Source organism: Syzygium oleosum, unplaced genomic scaffold, assembly GCF_021117445.2.
Source record: "Syzygium oleosum isolate NSW1041296 unplaced genomic scaffold, Sole_v2.1 Sole_v2.42, whole genome shotgun sequence".
Lineage (NCBI taxonomy): Eukaryota > Viridiplantae > Streptophyta > Magnoliopsida > Myrtales > Myrtaceae > Syzygium > Syzygium oleosum.
In genome coordinates this window covers 693,149-713,463 of record NW_026607526.1, presented here as the reverse complement: position 1 = coordinate 713,463, position 20,315 = coordinate 693,149, and the positions used below count along the sequence as shown (strand labels likewise).

Sequence of the window (20,315 nt, the reverse complement as noted above, 5' to 3'; positions counted from 1 at the left end):
ACCTCATTCGTTTTAAGTTGGATCTAACCTTTGACCTCGCGGTCTCCTTGACCCCCCACAATTATTCTTGCAACCATCTCGGGGACACACTCGCACTCGTAAACGCCACTCAATGTCACAGGCTGAATATTGTTTGACCAACTTCCCCCGTGTACTAGAACTGGGTCAACAGGAAAAAGTATCCGAAAATTCTCGTCAGGAAATTTACAATTCCCACCTACGAATCTTCACGAATTCCAAGTTTTATCAATTCATCGTTGCAATCTAGTCCCTGGATTTTCGGATTCTGTTAATTTATAACCCTGCTAGTGTTTAAGCGGTCAACGGTTGAGCGAGCTGTTCTTTAAATCTTAGGGTACACTCATGCTCTGACGCTCAACTGAACCCTCAACGTCTCACAAAAGGACCACAACTTCCAGCCCTAATAAAATAATTCACATAGTACCCCCCCTTGCCTGTATTTATTGAGAAAGTTCTCAGTGAACCCTAATACATGCACTTAAATATATATATCTTTAGATCTGTCCACGACCCACATCATTCTCAATGGTTCGGATTCGATTTCATTACGTGCACTATGCTCGTGTAATCGTTTCTCGTGCTTATTGGATTTGCCTCGGCTATCTCGTAGCGTGTATTTGTCAGATGGGTTTGCTTCGGTTTACTCAAACAGAGACCGCTGACATAATACGATCCGATCACCGATAGATTTTGAAAATGCTATAGCCGGATATTAATCTGGGTGAGTCTGTCCTCAATCCCACAAAAAGGTATACATACAGTTCGCCAATCTCAACTTAGAAAGTCCCGCGAGTGATCATCCATCGCGAGATCTGGTTACGCGCGAGATGTGAGCCCTCGGCTCTGATCCTCGGCAGTGGATCATAACCCCCCTGATCTTTATCTTTATTAACTCCGCCAAAATTCCTCGATCAGTTCCCAGCTCGATCATTATTCGAAGCTAAATAATTCACCCGCCAACTTGCGCAACTCAGTATCAAATTTAATCACCCTTTTGTCCGGACTGATCTTATTTTAATCAAGATCCTTCCCTCCTTTTCTTTATGTTAATCGCACCTGATGTGCGTAGATTAATTCATCAACAACGACACCTGTTGTTTCGCTCCCGCGACACACGTCTCATTTGATGGAATATTCCCATCACGATGGCATTGCCACTCCACCTAATGGCATCACCTAACACATACCTCCCCATTTAAATCTTCATGCAAAAATAAAAATAAAGAATTTACCTTATTATAAATTTATTCTTTCCAAACTGTAGATATATATATATATATATAATTTGATAAATTTTTATGAAAAATGAAGAAAAGGATGATATTAAGTTGAAGTAAGGAGGAGGAGGAGGAGGAGATGGGTTAGGGTGGGTGACAGTGTGAATATTCCCTTGAAGTCCCAAGTTGACTGCTACAAATCTCAAGAAGCTTATTAGTGATGGAAATAGCAGCAAAGCAACAATAATTTCTCTCGGGAATGAATAAAGTTCTTGCAGGTATGGACGTATAATATATATAATATATATAGATTAATATCACGAAAAATCCATAACCGGTACATTCGTGACAAATTTACCCTCTGTTAATTTCCGTTAAATTTCAATGCAAAATTTCTGAGTCGGATAACACGTGGCAGACGGGTATACCGGTTTGAGGTTTTACCATCCATTTATCACAGTTTTACCAATTTGTGATTTTTCGTGGTATTAATCCAATTTAACGGAGGGCAAATTTGTCACAGGTGTATCGATTGGGGATTTTTCGTGATATTAATCCATAATAATATATTCATATATATATTGTGTAAATGTATTTTAATTTTTGGGATATGGTATTCAAATTGAGAGCTGAAGAGGCTTGAAATCTCGTTGGTTGGTTTAATTAGTTTGTGGGTTCGATCCAAAAAAAAATGAATGGAAATCTCGAATCATCGAAAGTTACGTGCGAAGGGCATGCAATTGCAAGCTGTTAAAGTGTCATTTTCGGGTCATTTTAGTGTTCTCCTATCCACGTTTGGTTCCCCGTTTCAATCTCCCCCAAAAGAGAAATTGACAAGCAATTATTTCTTCCTCTTTTTTTTTTAATATTATTCCATTTGACTAACGGATGTGTTGGATGAGCAAAAAGGATAGGGAGGGGCGATCGGGGCCGGCAATCCCATCCGTGCATTACCATAAGGTTCCTATTCGTATTACAGAATGCTCGATTTGAATCATAATTCCTTTAGTACCACCGCCACCTGCAGCAGCTCGAAGATTCGAAGCTAGTGAGCTCGTCACTGCAGCCCCGCCAAGATTCTAGCGATGATCGGGAAGTCTTTCCGTACGAGATATGCTGAGGGTTAAGCGAAGCGGCACGAGCCATTTAGAGATTCGCTCGTGACGTCAATTGAATTCGGGTGAAATACGGATGGACCCCGTTTACTTTAACAGTTGGATCAGCACTTGCCAAAAGATCATTAGACTTGTGGTAAAAAGGGACTTAGAAATTTTGCAATATTTCTCTATAATTTGTGGCGTAGGAGGTTCCACAGAAGAGTCCGAAACCCTAGATGGTAACTCCCTCTGTACCGTCAGCTTCCGTTGTTGGGTACAATCTGGAAGCAGTGTCGTGTTGTGATCGAGAACACGTCCGTTTGCCTGCAAGAGTATATGTCAAAAAACACACGCACCCAAAAAAAGAAAAAAAAGATTTGCATTGTTAATTGACAGAAAATATCAATTTAAATAATTATTACACATCAGACGAGGACTAAAAGAATCTAGCTCATTTGGATAAAAAAGGACTTCTTTTTTTTTAACTCAAATTTGGATTTTTAACCGCCCCCGTCCACCTCCCCTCGCTACCCTGTGGCAATCTCCGCCGAGTCGCCGCCGCTACCGGCTCGCCAGCTTGTCGTCGTCCACGACCGTGGGCCCACCTTTGGGCGTGGAACTATCGAGCCGCCATGATTGTCGAGCCCATTGAGAGCTCGATGCCTCATGGAGGGAGATTCACCGGGCTTGAGTTCAGTCCTGCCGAGAATGAGAGAAGAGAGAATGAAGAGAGAACGAAGGTCATTGTGGCGATAGTTAATGGCAGGCGCACAATAACAGATACGAGGGTTACATGGAGCAATCGACCAATCTTATTATCCACGTGATATCATCTAACACTTTTCTTGCGTCCAAATTTCGAAATACATAATTCAAACGAGGCATGATTGTCAAGTGGGAAAATTGTAAAAAAAAGCGTTAAACTTACTGTACTGCGGTCAATTTGCGTCAATTTAGTTTTGAACCTTTTGACGATCTGTCAATTTAATCCTAAACTTTTCAATTGTGTTGGTTTAGTCCTAAACCTTTTAACGATTTCTCAATGTAATCGTTCTAGCCAATTATCCAATTGGCAAGTTTTAAAAATCTTTAGGATTAAATTAACACAATTGAAAAAGTTATCGTAAGAAAATATTTAGGATTAAAGTGACGGTTTAAAATTAAATTTGGCTGCGGTACGATAAGTCCCACGATTTTTTGGACAATCATCCCGTTTTCGAGCAGAAGGCTACTTCGAGACGGACACTCTCACTAAAAGGCGGATAGCGAAAAAGGAAAAAGAAAAAGGGAAAGAAAGGGAAAGAAAGAAAGAAAAAAAGTCGAGTAGAAAAGGAAAAGAGAGAGGAAAAAGAGGAGGGCGGGAGGGGCATCGCAATCAAATAATGTAGTAAAAAAAACAGAAAGAAAGAAAAGAAAAGAAAAGAAAAGAGAAAAAAATAAAATAAAGGCAAAAGCACTATTATTATTCATCGTAAAAAAAAAAGAAAAAGAAAAACCAAGATTAACAAAAAAAAAAGAAGAAGAAAATTTACTTTTTCCTCGGTCCTACTCCAACGTTGTATATGTCACCCTCCTCTCCTCTCTCTGCCTCTCTCTAACCCCCGGCATGCCCGTCTCCTCCTCCTCCTCCTCCTAAACCCACTTCACTCCCACTCCCCCCCGTTGGAAAAGTCAAATCCCATGGGCCCCTTCGACTCCTCCGCCGCCGCCGCCGCCGCCGCCGCGAGCAGCAGCTCCTCCTCGTCGTCGTCGCCGTCCGGGGGGTCGTCCTCCGCCCCCAAGCACCCGCCGGATCTGGATGGCCTCCTCGCCGGCGCCGGCTACAAGGTCCGCTCCTCGGAGCTCCACCACGTGGCGCAGCGGCTGGAGCGCCTGGAGACGGCCATGGTCAACTCCGCCTCCCACATCCCCCACCTCGCCTCCGACGCCGTCCACTACAACCCTTCCGATCTCGTCTCCTGGCTCGACTTCATTCTCTCCGAGCTCCCCAGCTCCTCCTCCCCCCTCCCCAGCTCCGGCTTCCCCGACCCGCCGTACCCGACGGCGTCCCTCCTCGGCTGCGGGTGGTTGGACCTCCCCTCCTGCGCGCCGCACCCGCACCCGCACCCGCACCAGCACCACCACCACCAGAGCGTCCTCGTCGTCCCCCAGCAGCAGCCGCAGCAGCAGCAGCAGCTGACGGTCGTGACGGCGCTGGAGGAGGACTCCGGCATCCAGCTGGTCCACGCGCTGATGACGTGCGCCGAGTCCGTCGAGCGCGGCGACTCCTCGTTGGCCGCCTCCCTGGTCGAGGAGATGCAGGCCCTGCTCGCGCGCGTCAACACCTCGTGCGGCATCGGGAAGGTCGCCGGCTACTTCATCGACGCCCTCAGCCGCCGGCTCCTCGGCCTCGGCTCGGCGGCCCCCGCCGCCGCCTCGGCTTACGGGAACGAGGCGCTGCTGTACCACCACTTCTACGAGGCCTGCCCGTACCTCAAGTTCGCCCACTTCACGGCCAACCAGGCCATCCTCGAGGCCTTCGACGGCCACGACTGCGTCCACGTCATCGACTTCAACCTCATGCACGGCCTGCAGTGGCCGGCCCTGATCCAGGCCCTCGCCCTCCGCGCCGGCGGCCCGCCGATGCTCCGGCTGACCGGCATTGGCCCGCCCTCCCCCGACGGCCGCGACACCCTCCGGGAGATCGGGCTCCGCCTCATGGAGCTGGCCCGGTCGGTCAACGTCCGCTTCGCCTTCCGCGGCGTCGCGGCGTCGCGGCTCGAGGACGTGAAGCCGTGGATGCTCCAGGTGAGGCCCGACGAGGAGGCGGTGGCGGTCAATTCGATCCTGCAGCTCCACAAGCTCCTCGGATCCGACCCGCCCCGGGAGCCCCCGATCGGGTCGGTCCTGCCCTGGATCCGGGGCCTGAACCCGAAGATAATGACCGTGGTGGAGCAGGAGGCGAGCCACAACCAACCCGGGTTCCTGGACCGGTTCACCGAGGCGCTGTACTACTACTCGACCCTGTTCGACTCGCTCGAGGCGGCTTGCCCGGTCCAGCCGGACAAGGCCCTCGCCGAGCTGTACCTGCAGCGGGAGATATGCGACGTCGTGGGCCGCGAGGGGGCGGCCCGGGTCGAGCGCCACGAGCCGCTGGACAAGTGGAGGGCCCGGCTCGGTCGAGCCGGGTTCCGGCCGCTGCACCTCGGGTCCAACGCGTTCAAGCAGGCCAGCATGCTGCTCACCCTGTTCTCCGCCGAGGGCTACAGCGTGGAGGAGGTCGACGGTTGCCTGACCCTCGGCTGGCACAGCCGGCCGCTCATCGCCGCTTCGGCTTGGCAAGCCGCGCCTAGTGTAGTGAACTCGCCGCCGCCGCCGCCACCGCCACCTGGTGTTGTTATTAACCACGATGACAGTAATAATCAGCTGTAAAATCTCCCCCCCTCCCCCCTTTTTTTTTTTTTTAACTTCATATTTCTTTCTTTGGGATTTTCACCTTATATTTGTTAGCAACGAGGCAAAAATTTTAGTTCAAGAGGCACCTAATTCCTCCTCTTTCTTTCTAAACATTGGGTCATTTCAATCTACATCTAATCTTAGCAACCACCACGGTGTTAAATGATCGCTTGGCCGCCTCTTTTCAGGTCACGCCACATGCCGATGTTATCGAACAAAATCACGTCGATAAGTCCCAATGACATATAGTGTGTTCGGGTTCGATTTCGCCATTTCAAGCCGTTTATATTCAAATGACAAATTTTGTACTGTCGAAACTTACTAATGTTTTAGTAATATAATTGATGGTTTATAGGTACATGCTTTCTTACCAATACAAAAATTAGCTACCTGAAATGGGAAGGCTATTGCTAAAATAGATAATTAGGGTTTGCATTTTTATACGGAAGCTACTGAAGATAATGAAAAAGTTAGTCATGGTAATTTCTATAGACGGAAACTTACCATTACATATGAAAGACATACTAAGCAAAAAGAATGTTAGAATGTTTAATCTAAAAACTTAAACTGCATCTAAACTCCATAATCAAGCGACGTGTGATATTTCAGAACAATTTCTCATATGCAAGTTGAATTAGGAATGACTAGCGTAATTTGACGAACATGGTGAATACAGATGTGAAATAAATTGGACAGCTCTGATATCGAGATAAGATGTATGCGAACGAAAGAATTGTATAATTTTGTAATATGAAAAAACTTCCTGGTATCTTTCAATAAAGAAGAATTTCATAATTTTTTATCAGCCGAAAGTTACTTTTCTTGTTCGAAACTTTACCGAATCTTTTCCTTAAGATACTAGTTAGTCGTAATCAATATATTAAGTGATTATATTAAGTAACTTTTTTCAAAACTGGTGGCGGCTTTTTATGTTAAACAAGTAAGTAATACCAATAATATTTTCACGTGACCGGTAACTTCATTAAATTTACAATATTTCCATTGACTTGTCTAAACTTCTCTAGGAAATTTTAAAAACATTTCGAAAATTTTGAGAACTTATCTAGTAACGTCCCAATAGAATTTCTAACAACAGGGAGTAATCAATTGAAATCTAACATTCTCTTTCGGTTTGCACCCACAGAAAAAAAAAAAACACGATGATGAGGCCGACAATATTATACCGGTGAAAATCTGTTTGCCACAAAACCTATTGATTATTGACTATGATCTTATCTTTAGGCATAATAAAATACTAATATATATATTTAAGGGATAAGTGTATTGAAAGTTCTAAAACTTGTCACGAAAGTGTAATCGAGTTTTAAAACTTTTGTAAAGCGCAATTAAGTCCTAAAACTTATCGCAAAAGTGCAATTAAATCCTAAAATGTTCAAAAAGTGTAATTAAGTCCTAAAACTAAAGTCCTTCCGTTAATTACACTTTTTGAAAGTTTTAGGACTCGATTGCACTTTCACGATAAGTTTTAGAATTTAATTTCACTTTCGTAATAAGTTTTAGGACTTGATTGCACTTTTTGAAAGTTTTAGGGCTTGATTGCACTTTTTGGAAGTTTTAAGACTTAATTGAACTTTCGTGATAAGTTTTAGGACTTCCAGTGCACTTATTACTATATTTAAATAACTAAGTTTTGCATGCAATTGGTGTAGAAACTTTCTCCTCTTGGGTAATCATTTAGATCCGTCCCACTTAAGAAACAAAGTGACTTTCAAAGTATTAGCAGCAAGAAACTCTTCATATCAAACTCTCACAATAATTCGCAATTACCAACCCTTGCGGTTCCTGGTGTTTTGTGGTAATAGGAACGCCTTTGTAATTCAACTGAAACGCACCCTCGCGCGAGCTCGGCGATTCCTCGGATCTCAGGGGAACCTCGGCCTGGAGGGCATACGGTGTGATTAGGCGTCGAGAGTCTGGACCTAGTCGTACTTATACGGACTTTCGGAGTGGTCCGTCGCAATAAATGTGGCAAAGTCCCCCCCGGATTCAATCACGTTTGTTTTGGAGCTTGTTCAAATTGCCCGTCCCACCACCGGATTTTGAGGATAATTTCACGGCACGTACAGTGCCAATGGCCTTCTTTTCACCACTGGGGAGGTCCACGATGTCGAACATCTTCCAAACATTGAAATTTCGCGGCAAAGGCTGTGGCATTGGTTAGAGTTTGCTGCTCTTCGGGGTTGGGAGTCTAGGTCTCCTCATCGCCGAGGAGAGGGGTGGCGCCTTTGTGGAGGGACGCTCCTCCACTGTTGCATTTCCGCATACTCGTCCTACCGTCGTATATCGTCGTTTCGCCACCACCGTCGTCGCGTAGTTGTTCTTGTGGGTTCATGTGGAGCAGGCACGTATGGAGTTGGTTGTGTCCCTAAATTAGTGAAGGTGTGCCGCTTATTTGGGTCCATCGCGAATTTAAAGACTAGAAATATTGTATATAGAAATTAAGATTTTTCGAGAAATCATAAGAGAGTTACGAATAAGGAGAGATGGAAGAAGGTCAAAATGAGAGGAGTTGATTTTATGAGACCTAATCTTTTAATATGGCTAAACGGTCACATCGGCTAAATTTTTTCAACAATGACGGTTTCATATATAAAAAAAATGGGGCTTGAACCAACACGATCCACTAGCCATTGCTACCTATAGTTTTGAAATATATGTCATCAAACACACAAGTTACAATACTTTACAGTACAATCACAATGCGGTTACACTTCACCATATGGAGTTATAATTGGATTATCAAAACAATATCTTCATCCAAATACAAACCATAAAAATATATATATAAATACGAGTCATTTCCTTCCGCCAAGGAGTCCTATCATTAGTTATCAGATGAATACTCGTCCATTATTAATTAGATATATCTAACCCTAATACGAGCGATGTAGCCTTACACCAACCGTATCGATTGTACTAAAGATGACAAGGATGCCATATTAGACGCAACATCAATCCGCTAATGGCAGTTACCGTCTTAATCAACGAAAGAGCGCATATACGTCCTCCTATATTTCGAGCGGAAACCATGCCAAACGTGAGTCGATGGTAGCGATCACGGTATCATCAACATTAGAGGTGAAATTCCTCATCAAGGCTCAACTGGAATGGGTTCCGCTTGGTCGGGATCTCTACAGGAATTGTACACACAAGCTAGGGAGGGCTATAGCGAGAAGAAGAGCAACTCGTGGGCAAAGCTAAAAGAAAGGGATCACGCAATTGAATAAGAGGGCAACTTTGACATAATCCCAAAAGATATGGAGGGGTCCCCATGGGATTAATGTTAAGATCGCAGGGTCAAATTCATGTGGGTCAAATTCATGTGTTTACCCCACCAATTGGAAAACATGGGATGAGGGGGCTGTGCATTTTGAAAGTGATTAGTACAACGTGAAAATTAAGCCCTTATATGGATATATGGATAAGGCAGTTTGACCAATTGAGGTGAGGGGAGATGAAATTCATCATGGTTGTCTATAAGAAGTGACCCCTTCCGTTGAAAACTTGCTTATTGTGCATGAAAAATGAGTTTGATTCCTATGGCAAATCGTCCAAGCCGGCACTTATAAATTGATTGGACTAGACCAATATCCTTAAATAACCTTTTGGAAAACATCCCAAATTGTTTAATTGACCAGGTCGTCGATTCTGGATAAGTGATTAAAACATAAGATGTCGTTGATACATTTGATGGCACTGAAAATCGAATCGTGTCCTGCGCTCGATCCATAAATAAATTATATGAACCTTATAAATTCTAAGTAATCATGTATATACAGGTAGACAGACGTATCTCTTTTAAAGAGCCTATCAATTCGAAAGTGATTTTAATTGGGAGGCTATCGAGAACGATCGCCGGATGCATCATTTCTTCTTTCAAATTCAATGTCACATCCCTAAGTTGGGTGGTTGAGGGAGGTGGGACAGATGCAGTTGACCCATTTTTCTAAAATTGGAATGGCTTGCGTGGTCTAGCTTGCTCTAGTGGTTCACTCGGGATATAAGTTTCGTGACTTGCCCATGACTATACTCGCAACTATTTTTAGTCTCGGCAGAGCGTGACCCGAAAGCTGCATCCACCTGAGCTTTAATGGAACTTAATTAATTCTCCCCAAACCAATTTTCGTATCCATTGGACAGGCCACTGAGCCAAGAGATAGTGACGAGTTCATCTATCTTTATGTTTTGAGGGGGTGAAAAGCGCCTCCATTTCATTCAAATCTGTGCATGGTTTTGATTCGATAAGTTCTAGGGTTTTGGCCTCACCATCCACACGAATGTAACGTTTGATGATTTGGGTTTTGCAATTGATCGTTAGGACGTACATGTGATTGTGTGCACATTTCATCACATGAAATCCCCCAACGTTAGCGATTTTGCAGAAGGGTCATGTGGGATTCTGCACCAATCGAAGCAACAAGACCCCTCCACCATCTGTAATGATTGTGAACAGGAGAAACGATAAGAGGAAGAAGATGAAGAAGATGATGGAGGGAGGTGGTGGTCACTGGTCACGGTCACGGGAGGCAGAAATGGGGAGAACAAACTGGGCACCTCTGCAGTTGCGCTCGTCCCTCGTTTCCACATTACCCAAATCTGCATCTTTTACCACGATGTAATCAAGCTGCTAGGGTTTTTGGATTTGAGATAGGGTGCGTACCAGCTCGGCTTCATTCCTAATACGGCTCAACACATTGTAGCTATTGCTGATGCACATATAGGACATAGCACATTTGATTACCTAAACGATATCGGAGTCAGTTACCTAAATCTACCCGTGTGAGGATCGCGCAGCTCGAGGGTCGCGTGATTGCAGTGACAGTGACTGTTGATTGCACTGCCCAGCGAGCCGTGCCTCAACCTTGCATGCCTCGGCCCGCGCTGCGCTGTCACGACGGTAATAACATAGATGGCGGCGGCGGCATGATCAGGGGCGGCCGTGTTGGGGTCTATCCCACATCGGTTGTGGAAGGGGCTAATGGTCGATTTATAAGTGTGATGGAAAGTCTCGTCCTCTGAACTAGCTTTTGGGATGAGAGATGTCTAAAATCACCAACATTTATATCAAAATTGAGGTTATTAATAATTTTGGACCCAATAGTCACACCGGAGATACGAGTTATGTGAGAGGGTGAGATTGTTAGGGTTTATCTCACATCCGTTGTGTGAGGAAAAGTCTCACCCTTTGAACAGGCTCGTTGCTCTTTGACGTGACAATTGTCGTGGCATCTCTCTCTCCCCACAATGTCGTCCTATCATCTATATCTTTTCTTGTTCTTTCAATATCAAATTTTTGTGCGTCGACATCTAATTGAATTTGTAAATGACGAAAAGACTCGATCGTACGAATCCCTACACGTCGAAAAATAACATGGCACAAATTAAAAGTTCCACTACAAAAAAGTAAAGATAGGCATAAGTTACAGGGTTGATATTACGAAAAATCCCAGACTGGTACACTTGTAAAAAATTTATTCCAAACTAATCTTTCGATCACCAAAAACCCCAAATTGGTACACCTACTACAAATTTACCCCGAACTTAATTTTTTACCACAAAAAATCTCAAACTGATACACTTGTGATAAATTTACCACCCGTTAAATTGAATTAATACCATGAAAAAGTCACATATTAGTAAACCCGTGACAAATAAAAGGGTAAAACTCCAAACCGGTACACCCGTTATCTGCCACGTATCATCAAATTCAGCAATTTGACGGTAAACTTTAACGGAAATTAACAGAGGATAAATTTATCATATGTATACTAATTTGGATGTTCTTTCGTGGTATTAATCCTTAATTTGGAGGAGTAAAAACACCCGAAATCTCTCACTTTCTCTCTTCCTCTCTCGTTCTGTGTACCGTTTGATATGGGGGGGGGGGCATTGGATTCGGATCTGCTGCCGATCACCCGCGGTGGGGGCCCGGGCGGGGGTAGGGAGGGGGGCGGGGGGACCCACAGACCCAGCACAATCACGTGTCAGTCGCTCCCCCACACGGGTCGAAAGCGACGCCACCACTGCTCCTCTTCCGCCTCCTCCTCCTTCTGTGGTGGTGACAGCAGACCTTTCCGACAGCCCCTTTTAACTGTAGAGAGATAGACAGAGCGAGATGTGGAGAAGGGGGCCCCGCGAGGGGGAGAGAGGGGGGGGAGGAGGGAATTGCAGGTCGGTCGATGATTCGATCGATCGATAGGTAAGATGGTTGGTGGTCCAGCTCGAGATGGGTTGGGGCGGGGGAGGAGGAGGGGGTGGGGGCGCCGTGCATGTGGAGATCACATGCCCACCTGCGACGTCTCCGTCTCCCCCTCTCTAACAGGGTCGCTTCTCTCTCTCTCTCTCTCTCTCTCTCTCTCTCTCTGGCTCTAAGGCCTTTCCTGTGATCCTTCGTCTTTCCCTGTCTGAGCAGCGGATGTTGACGACACTTGGTGGGGGAAAGTCTTCTGATTGATTACGATGTTTGTGGAGTCGAAAGTGGGGAAGTGGCAAGTCCCAAGAGCCGTGCGGGATTCACACGTTTCTCGCACCGTACCAGATCTCGAGTTATCGTGCACAAGTTGTGTTAGGCTTGAGCCGTGAAATTTATGACTTTTTTCCGCCGCTGAGGGTGGGGTAGAATTCCAAACAAACTTCGTCGGACCTCGACAACCTGCTAGAGGCGAGGGCAGGTGAGGGCGACCTCGCCGTTTGCTGGGCGAGGCCATCGACACCTCGCCTAGCGCCCCGGCACCGGCGAGATGGGAGAGGCTCGCCAAAAATTCGCTTTTTTTGGACATAGAATGACAGGATATGCGATTTCCAAAGGTGGTTCGAGATCAATTTTTTTCCCTCAAAAGTTCACTCACTGACGGATGCTTCTATGTTGAATGACTTCCCGTGGGATATGCTCATTGTGCAGGTGTAGCACGACAGTGAGTTCGTATCAAACAGGAGCATGAGGAAATTCGAACCAAACAGATAGGGTGGGCAGCTGAACCTAACCGAATAGCAATCTGAACCAAATACGAACCGTACACGGTTTGGTTTTCGGTTTTTCCTTCCTCTTTCTATTTTTTGTTTAAATATTTTTATGTTTTCATTTATTAATTAATTAATTTATTTTTTAAGTCGGACATTCGATTTTTTGTTTTGAACCCAAACCGGGAAAAAAGAATGGTTATTTTCCGAAATCCGAAACGAGCTGAAAATACACCAAATTTCGGTTCGGTTTTGACACTCCCACCATCAAGGATTATCATATGGCACCAATAAATTCACTTGACAAAGAGACGAAACGAGCAGAAAAACGGACCGCCCCGCCTGTCCAGGTGTATACATCTGGCGGGCTGATAGGACTGCGTTTCTTATTTAACAGTGTCGGTATCCACACGCCTAGCTCTCCCAATTGGAGAGAAAGCTTTTCTTCTCTCTCCCAGAGTTTGGACGAAGTCTTTTTGGGACATTCTTAGGTCCAAGAAAAACTTCAGTTATACATTTAAGCTGACTTTATGAAAAAAATAATGCACCTGCTCTTCCATCATCCTAACTCAAAGAACAAAAATCCTGTACCTAATTATTATTCCAGGCAGCATATTGACTTAGATATATAAAGAATGCGAATCAAATGCATCGACCCTTCCACCAGAACTTGCTCTTCCATGTCCATATCATAGTTGAATCAAGCAGGCAGGATGGGGCCGTGCCCGACTCGAAGCTGAGGGACGAGACCGCGCTGTGGCCGGCGGAGAAGCTCGTGCCGGCTTATCGGCGGCTCTACGACAGCTGTCCGACGGGAGATTCAGCGGTCAAATACTCCCCTGATGATTTGGATAATTACTTGGCTGGCATGTTGTGTGCCACCTGTGGCGGTGGCGGTGGCGGTGGCGGTGGCGGTGGCGGTGGTGGCTCAGAGAGTCCGTCGTCGCGGTCGTCCAGTCACTGGCTGTCCCCGTTTCCTCTGGTCGAAGAGCGTCGTTGAGAAAAGTCGAGAGCCGGCGATGTGTCATTTTTGTTAGAACAATAAAACAAAAAAAAGGACAGAAATTTTTGTGGAGAATGTTGTTTGATTCTTTCTTGCTTTTCTTTAATGGAAAGGAACATCCTTTGATATTTTAATGAAACGAATGTTACTACGAGACAGTAATATGCTTTGGAGATCGAAGATGTTTGCAAACATTCCGTGTTCCTTTCTGGTTGAAACAGACGAATCGAGCAAATTTTTTGAACTTGACCCTGAAACATCATCTCGTTGAAGAACGACCGTCCTTTTCTGCTAACATTTTTCACCATGAGAAGCTCGGAATTCTGGCCCGGCCTGAAACAGAGAAACAAAATCGACTAAATCGAACCGAACCGAATACGAACCGAACGCCGTTCGGTTTTCGGCTTTTCCTTCCTCTATCGATTTTTTGTTGAGAACCCGAATCAGAAAAAAAAAGAACGGTTATTTTTCCAAAAAATCAAAACGAATCGAAAATGCACGAAATTTCGGTTTGGTTGCGGTTCCGACACCCCTACCACCACCAAGCATTGTCAGATGGCACCAAGAAATTCACCCGACAAAGGGAGGAAAGACTCAGAAAAGCTTCATTTATACATTTAAGCTGACTTTATGAAAAAAATATGCACTTGCTCTTCCATCGTCCTAACTCAAAGAACAAAAATACTGTACCTAACTATTCCAGGCAGCTTTTTGATTAGTTACACAAGAATGCGAATCAAATGCATCGAACCTTCCCACCGGAACTCGCTCTCCCTAGTCTAAATCATAGCACCGTATCGCTTGTCACTCGATGAAGTAGAAAAATTTCTACTTCTTATTTCTGGACTAAAAATTTGTCCCGGAAATAGAAAAATGAAATTACGTTACCAAATAGATTACTGTTCCATTTGCTTCATCAAGTTCTGTAAACCGACCATGCCACCCATCTGCTGTAGCATCTGAGGTGGGAGAGCTCTGCTCATGCGTTGCGCGTACATGTTCCGAGACCGTGTATTCATAGCGCCCCGCGTCGGGATCTTAACCCCCTTCATGTTGCGCCAAATCTTCCCGAGCTGCTTATACTCTTCCAACATTTCCATGACTTCGCCGACGTCACAACCAGAACCCCTTGCTATCCGCGGCTTCTCGATTCGTTCACGATCTTTGGATTTGAACTGTCTAGCTCTGGAACAAATCGAACTCAGTTTAATCAAGGCTCGGAGGCAAGGATTTGAATTTTAAAACCTTCGCCGCAACCGTAAGACAAAATAACATAAACAGCTGAACTATGTATATACTACAGCATGACTTGCCTTCGTTTGTCATTGAGTCCATCATGGTCATGTATCTTTGATCTTCGCCTGGCTTTCTTTCTCTCGACCCTGCGGCATCAATTCAGAACTGAACCCCGGCAGCATGGAGCAAACCTTGATTCGAGACAACCAAACCGTATTAGCCTAGATCATCGACTGACCTTTGACACGGTGCATGCTCGGGCATTCTGATGCACGCACGAATAATTCAACTTTGCGCGAATCTCCAAAACAAAAAAGCACGGGATGATAAGATAGAGCATCGTATCCAATGATGGGGAAGGAACACAAACCTGGCCTATCGGACCCAGTTTAAGAATGTTCTGAACATGCTCGTACATAATTCTCAAGGTAAAGTACCCTTCGGAAAGCTTCTGTAGAAGCTCAGGCTGTTGATCTTCAGGCACCACTTCGCGAATTTTGTCCATAAACCCAGACCAGTCGCCCATACCTATGTGGAAGAATATAGTTTCCACCAAAATATTGAACCGCTAAAAGAATGCGTGCATATAAACAAGACACATTGAAAGACAGAACCCGAATGAAACTACCTACCTAATAGCCGGCTGACAAAAGGCTTAACATCAAACGCTTCAAACTCGTCCATATGCTCTCCAGTACCTATAAAGATCACAGGACTTTTCGTTGCCGCGACACTGCAAATGCAAACAAATGAACTCAGACCAAAGGAAGATCCGTAAGCATTTTTATGTTCCCAAAAGTATCTTAAGTCTAAGTAACCTTCGACGGGTAAAACTTATCCATGCTGGATTCCCAACTAATTTTTTTTTTTTGTAGAGAATACTTCACCTTCGGCCCCATGAAAATCAAAATCGCTTTCAATTAAACAAGTATAAATGTTTCTTTATGTGATCTTTCACCTAAACTGACATATATTAACATAACCCATAAAGTATGAAGATCTAACGATCAGAATCCGACGAAGAATATAACCAGCGATATTCATTCGTGAGCTATAATTCAGAATAGGATCATAGCCGCCGCCATTTAAAGAAACACACACAGACATACGCACGACATATATATGCGACTGCAAGATAGCAGCAATCTACTCCGAAGACTCGTATTGCAACCGTTTGCAGACATTTTGTGCATGAATCCACTCTATTACCCCATTCGAATACTAGAAAACCACTTCAACGGTGGCGACTGTGAAGAAGGAAAATATGGAAAATGGAATTGTATGTCTCTGACTTAACCAAAATAACACTTACGCACTAAGAGCACCCCCACCCTTTGCATGACCATCCATCTTAGTCACAATGACAGCCCCAACAGGAACACTTTGCTTGAATGCCTGTGCTTGATCAAATGCAGCTTGACCAATGCTACTGTCCATAACAAATACAATGAGATCTGGTTTCTGCAGCATATCATGCAGCATGTTAAAATCTTAAAGAAGCAGAGATCCGATTGAAAATGCCTAAAAGGATCACATGCTACCGTTGCTTCAGAAACTTGACGCATTTCTTCAAAAAGAGCAGCCTCCTGCTTGTGACGCCCACTTGTGTCAACAATTATGAGATCAAAATTTTCCTTTTTAAATGTTTCCACACCTTCAACAGCAATTTTCACAGGATCCGATTCCGTGTAACTGTCACAGAACTTGTATCATTGATGGCCAAGAAATTGCATCGAAACATGACAGTCCTAAATGTTAAATTCTGTGAGCCCACTCGTGAGTAAATGAAGGATAAACTAATCGACACGAGAAAGAATTTATGCATGATGAAAACATGTGCACTTGGAGACCTTGAGTTTACTTTTACGAAATCTGACGGTCCTACTCATTTTGTTTGAGGAAATAGGTGTCTACATACAGAAGCAGATCAAAATGCAACGCGCAAAAGAAAGTACCTTCCATAAAATGGAATTTTAGCTTTAGTGGCATTCTGCTTCAACTGATCAAAGGCACCAGCTCTAAAAGTATCAGCACAGACAAGAGCTGGCTTCCAACCTTTCTTTTGATGATAATGTGCATACTTGGTACACGTCGTGGTCTTACCCGATCCTGTCATAACAATGCATATTCACACATCGAAGCATAAGCAGTATATAAAGCCTCCAAACAAATTGTAACCACTTGATCAGAATGCAGGGATGCAACAATGGATAATCCATATCCCAAGTAACTAAATTCACGAACATCAACTCAAGTTGGAGGAGATCTTTAAGTACCTTGTAAACCAACAAACATAATGACACTCGTCTTTCCTTTCTTAGGAGTAAAGGAAGGCTTCCCCGGATCCAACATGTTGCACAGCTCACTAAATATGGCCTGAAACAAAAGTAGCCACAAGCGAACCGCATGGGTACTTCTTGATCACATTCGGACGGATGAGAGACTAAAGTCTAACAACAGTGACAGATATGTCCTTAAAATATGACCAAGCAGATTAAATAACACAATATACACATCTCCGGGATATTCTACCAATCCCCAAAACACAAAGAAAGTATTTGGAATAGAGCCATGCTGAAAGCAAAGATCACATCAATACTAAACATAAGAACCAGCATTTACAGTCACATTAATGTCTTAATGAGCTAAAATTCTTCCAAACGAGATGCCACCCGGAGCAATACATTATATTTTATCCCCATATAGCAAATAAAAAATTAACCACACACCTAGAAAGTAAAGTAGGACGTTTCCTAATCAACGCTTCATATCAAGGAACCTTATTTCAGAATGTGAGCCTATCAATTTGGAGTCTAAAATGTAAAACAACCTCAAAATTGACAAATTCCTGAAGAAATAAAATTTAATATTTTCCAACTTTAGTAAAAAAAAACTTAGGCTCTGTTATTTTCTGTCAATGCAAAAAACACAGAAAACATTTTCTCTCTCTTTCTTTCACCCAGACCAAGCGCATTCTCCTCCTTGCACTCATTTTAATTATTTTTTTATTTTTCTTTTCATTTTTAAAAAAAATTGATTTTTAAATTATTTTTTATTCTTTTTGTTTTTCTTCGTAAGGCGAGTTCGAGCCTCGCTAAAAAGAAAAAGAAAAATTAAAAAAATTAAAAATTAAAAATTCAATTTCTTTTAAAATTGAAAAGAAAAAATAAGAAATTATTAATTGGAGTACACGGAGGAAAACCGGGCCAATTCACGGACAGCTTATAGATAACTCAATCCACAAGAAAAAAGAGAGAAAAAAAAAAAGAACACATACCTGCTGGATGATCCTGCGCTTGTTGTGCCCGGCGGCGAGTTCGTCGATGCTGACGATGCGCTTGATGTTGTTCTGCATGTCGCGGATGAGCTGGAACCGGACGTCAGCGTTGAGGAGGGCGCGGTTGATCTCGTTGAGGCACCCGTTCAGAACCTTCTCGTCTATTATCGTTGCATTGCTCATCTGCTGTATCGCGCGGGTTATGGTCCCGCGTAACTGTGCCAACACCATCTTCGCTCGCGAGTGAGAGCGGAGGAGGGACGGACGACGACGAAGGAAGAGACGAACACGAAGCCGATCACAACCAAGAATCTGAGACTCTAGGGCTCGGAGGATGCGAGAGAGGAGTGAGGCTTGAAAGGTTCTGAACTCTCCGATATTCCTGTTTTAAGGCAAGAGGATGAGAAGAAGAAGAAGAAGAAGAAGAAGAAAGAAAATAATAAGATCATAATTATCATCTCTATTATAAAGATAATCATTATCTGTTCAAATAATTAGAAAATAGGATAGAGCGGAGTCTTGATTTGTTTTCTATGAAGATAAATTGTATTTAAAGTGTTTTTTTTTATTAATCGCAAGAAGACGATGTTGGGCTCCTGTGGAAACGAATTGGAGGTTTACGATGAAGTATATTCAAGGAGATTAGATATTTCCTTGTTAGAGTATAATTTTAGAGAGATTATTAGATATTTAGGATATTATTTAATATTTCATGATTATCTAAGATAGCTAATTTCCTTTCCTATGCATGTTGTTCGGGTATAAATACCCTTCTCTAATTATTTGTAAAGTAGTCTTTATTGATTCTCTTTTCCTCTTTCGACCAAAAAAAAATTCTCTTCTCCTCTCTCTTGAAGATCCTAGTAAGAGAAGGAATTAAATCAAACCTTATCTTTTTCTTCCTTTATGCTGTCTGATTTTGTCAACACACAACAACATTACTATGGACATTATTCATTATGGTACTCTCTTCTAAAGTAGTCTTTAGTAAAGTAGGACGTTTCCTAATCAACGCTTCATATCAAGGCACATATTCAGAATGTGAGCCTATCAATTTGGAGTCCGAAATGTAAAACATCCTCAAAATTGACATATTCCTGAAGAAATAAAATTTAATAATTTCCAACTTTAGTCAAAGAAAACTTAGGCTCCGACTTCCGGATTTTTCGGGATTTGGTTCACGGAAAATAAACTAAGTCAAAGAAAACATTTTCCGTCAATGCAAAAAACACCCTCAAACATCTTTATGAAAAGAGGAAAATATTTTCTGTACTCTTTGTTTCACCCAGACCAAGCTCATTCTCCTCTGTACACTCATTTTTATATTTTATATTTGTCTTTTCATTCCTAAAAAAATTGAATTTTAAATTATTTTTTATTTCTTTTTCTTTTTCTTCGTTAGGAGAGTTCGAGCCTCGCTAAAAAGAAAAAGAAAAATTTAAAAAAATTGAAAAGAAAAAATAAGAAATTATTAATCGGAGTGCCCGGAGGAAAACCGGGCCAATTTTTTTTTTGTCGAAGAAAACCGGGTCAATTCACGGGCAGCTTATAGTTAACTCAATCCAAAAAAAAAAAGAGAGAAAAAAAAGAACACGTACCTGCTGGATGATCCTGCGCTTGTTGTGCCCGGCGGCGAGATCGTCGATGCTGACGATGCGCTTGATGTTGTTCTGCATGTCGCGGATGAGCTGGAACCGGACGTCGGCACTGAGGAGGGCGCGGTTGATCTCGTTGAGGCACCCGTTCAGAACCTTCTCGTCTATGATCGTCGCATTGCTCATCTGCTGTATCGCGCGGGTTATGGTCCCGCCTAACTGTGCCAACACCATCTTCGCTCGCTCGCGAGAACGGAGGAGGGACGGACGGCGATGAAGGAGGAGACGAACACGAAGCCGATCGCGACGAAGAATCTAAGACTCTAGGGCTCGGGGGGGATTCGAGAGAGGAGTGGGGCTTGAAAGGTTCCTTTTCTAAGGCTAGAGGAGGAGAAGAAGAAGAAGAAAGAAAATAATAAGATCATAATTATCATCTCTATTATAAAGATAATC

The 20,315-nt window shown here is 43.5% G+C and overlaps 1 protein-coding gene and 1 pseudogene across 1 annotated transcript; one reads left to right on the top strand and one right to left on the bottom strand.

Annotated features, from left to right (window-relative positions):
- Positions 1-3,941: 3,941 nt before the first annotated feature.
- LOC115693160 (protein SLENDER RICE1-LIKE 1-like) lies at positions 3,942-6,128 on the top strand. The gene has a single exon (XM_030620134.2). The coding sequence runs from the start codon at positions 4,016-4,018 to the stop codon at positions 5,744-5,746; it is 1,731 nt and encodes a 576-aa protein (XP_030475994.2). The 5' UTR covers positions 3,942-4,015; the 3' UTR covers positions 5,747-6,128.
- Positions 6,129-14,597: 8,469 nt separating this feature from the next.
- Positions 14,598-17,363, bottom strand: LOC130136157 (signal recognition particle subunit SRP54 2-like; annotated as a pseudogene).
- Between the last annotated feature and the right edge of the window lie 2,952 nt (positions 17,364-20,315).

Bases quoted from the DNA above. Each gene is read 5' to 3' on its own strand.
- LOC115693160 (XM_030620134.2), top strand. From the start codon at position 4,016: ATGGGCCCCTTCGACTCCTCCGCCGCCGCCGCCGCCGCCGCCGCGAGC.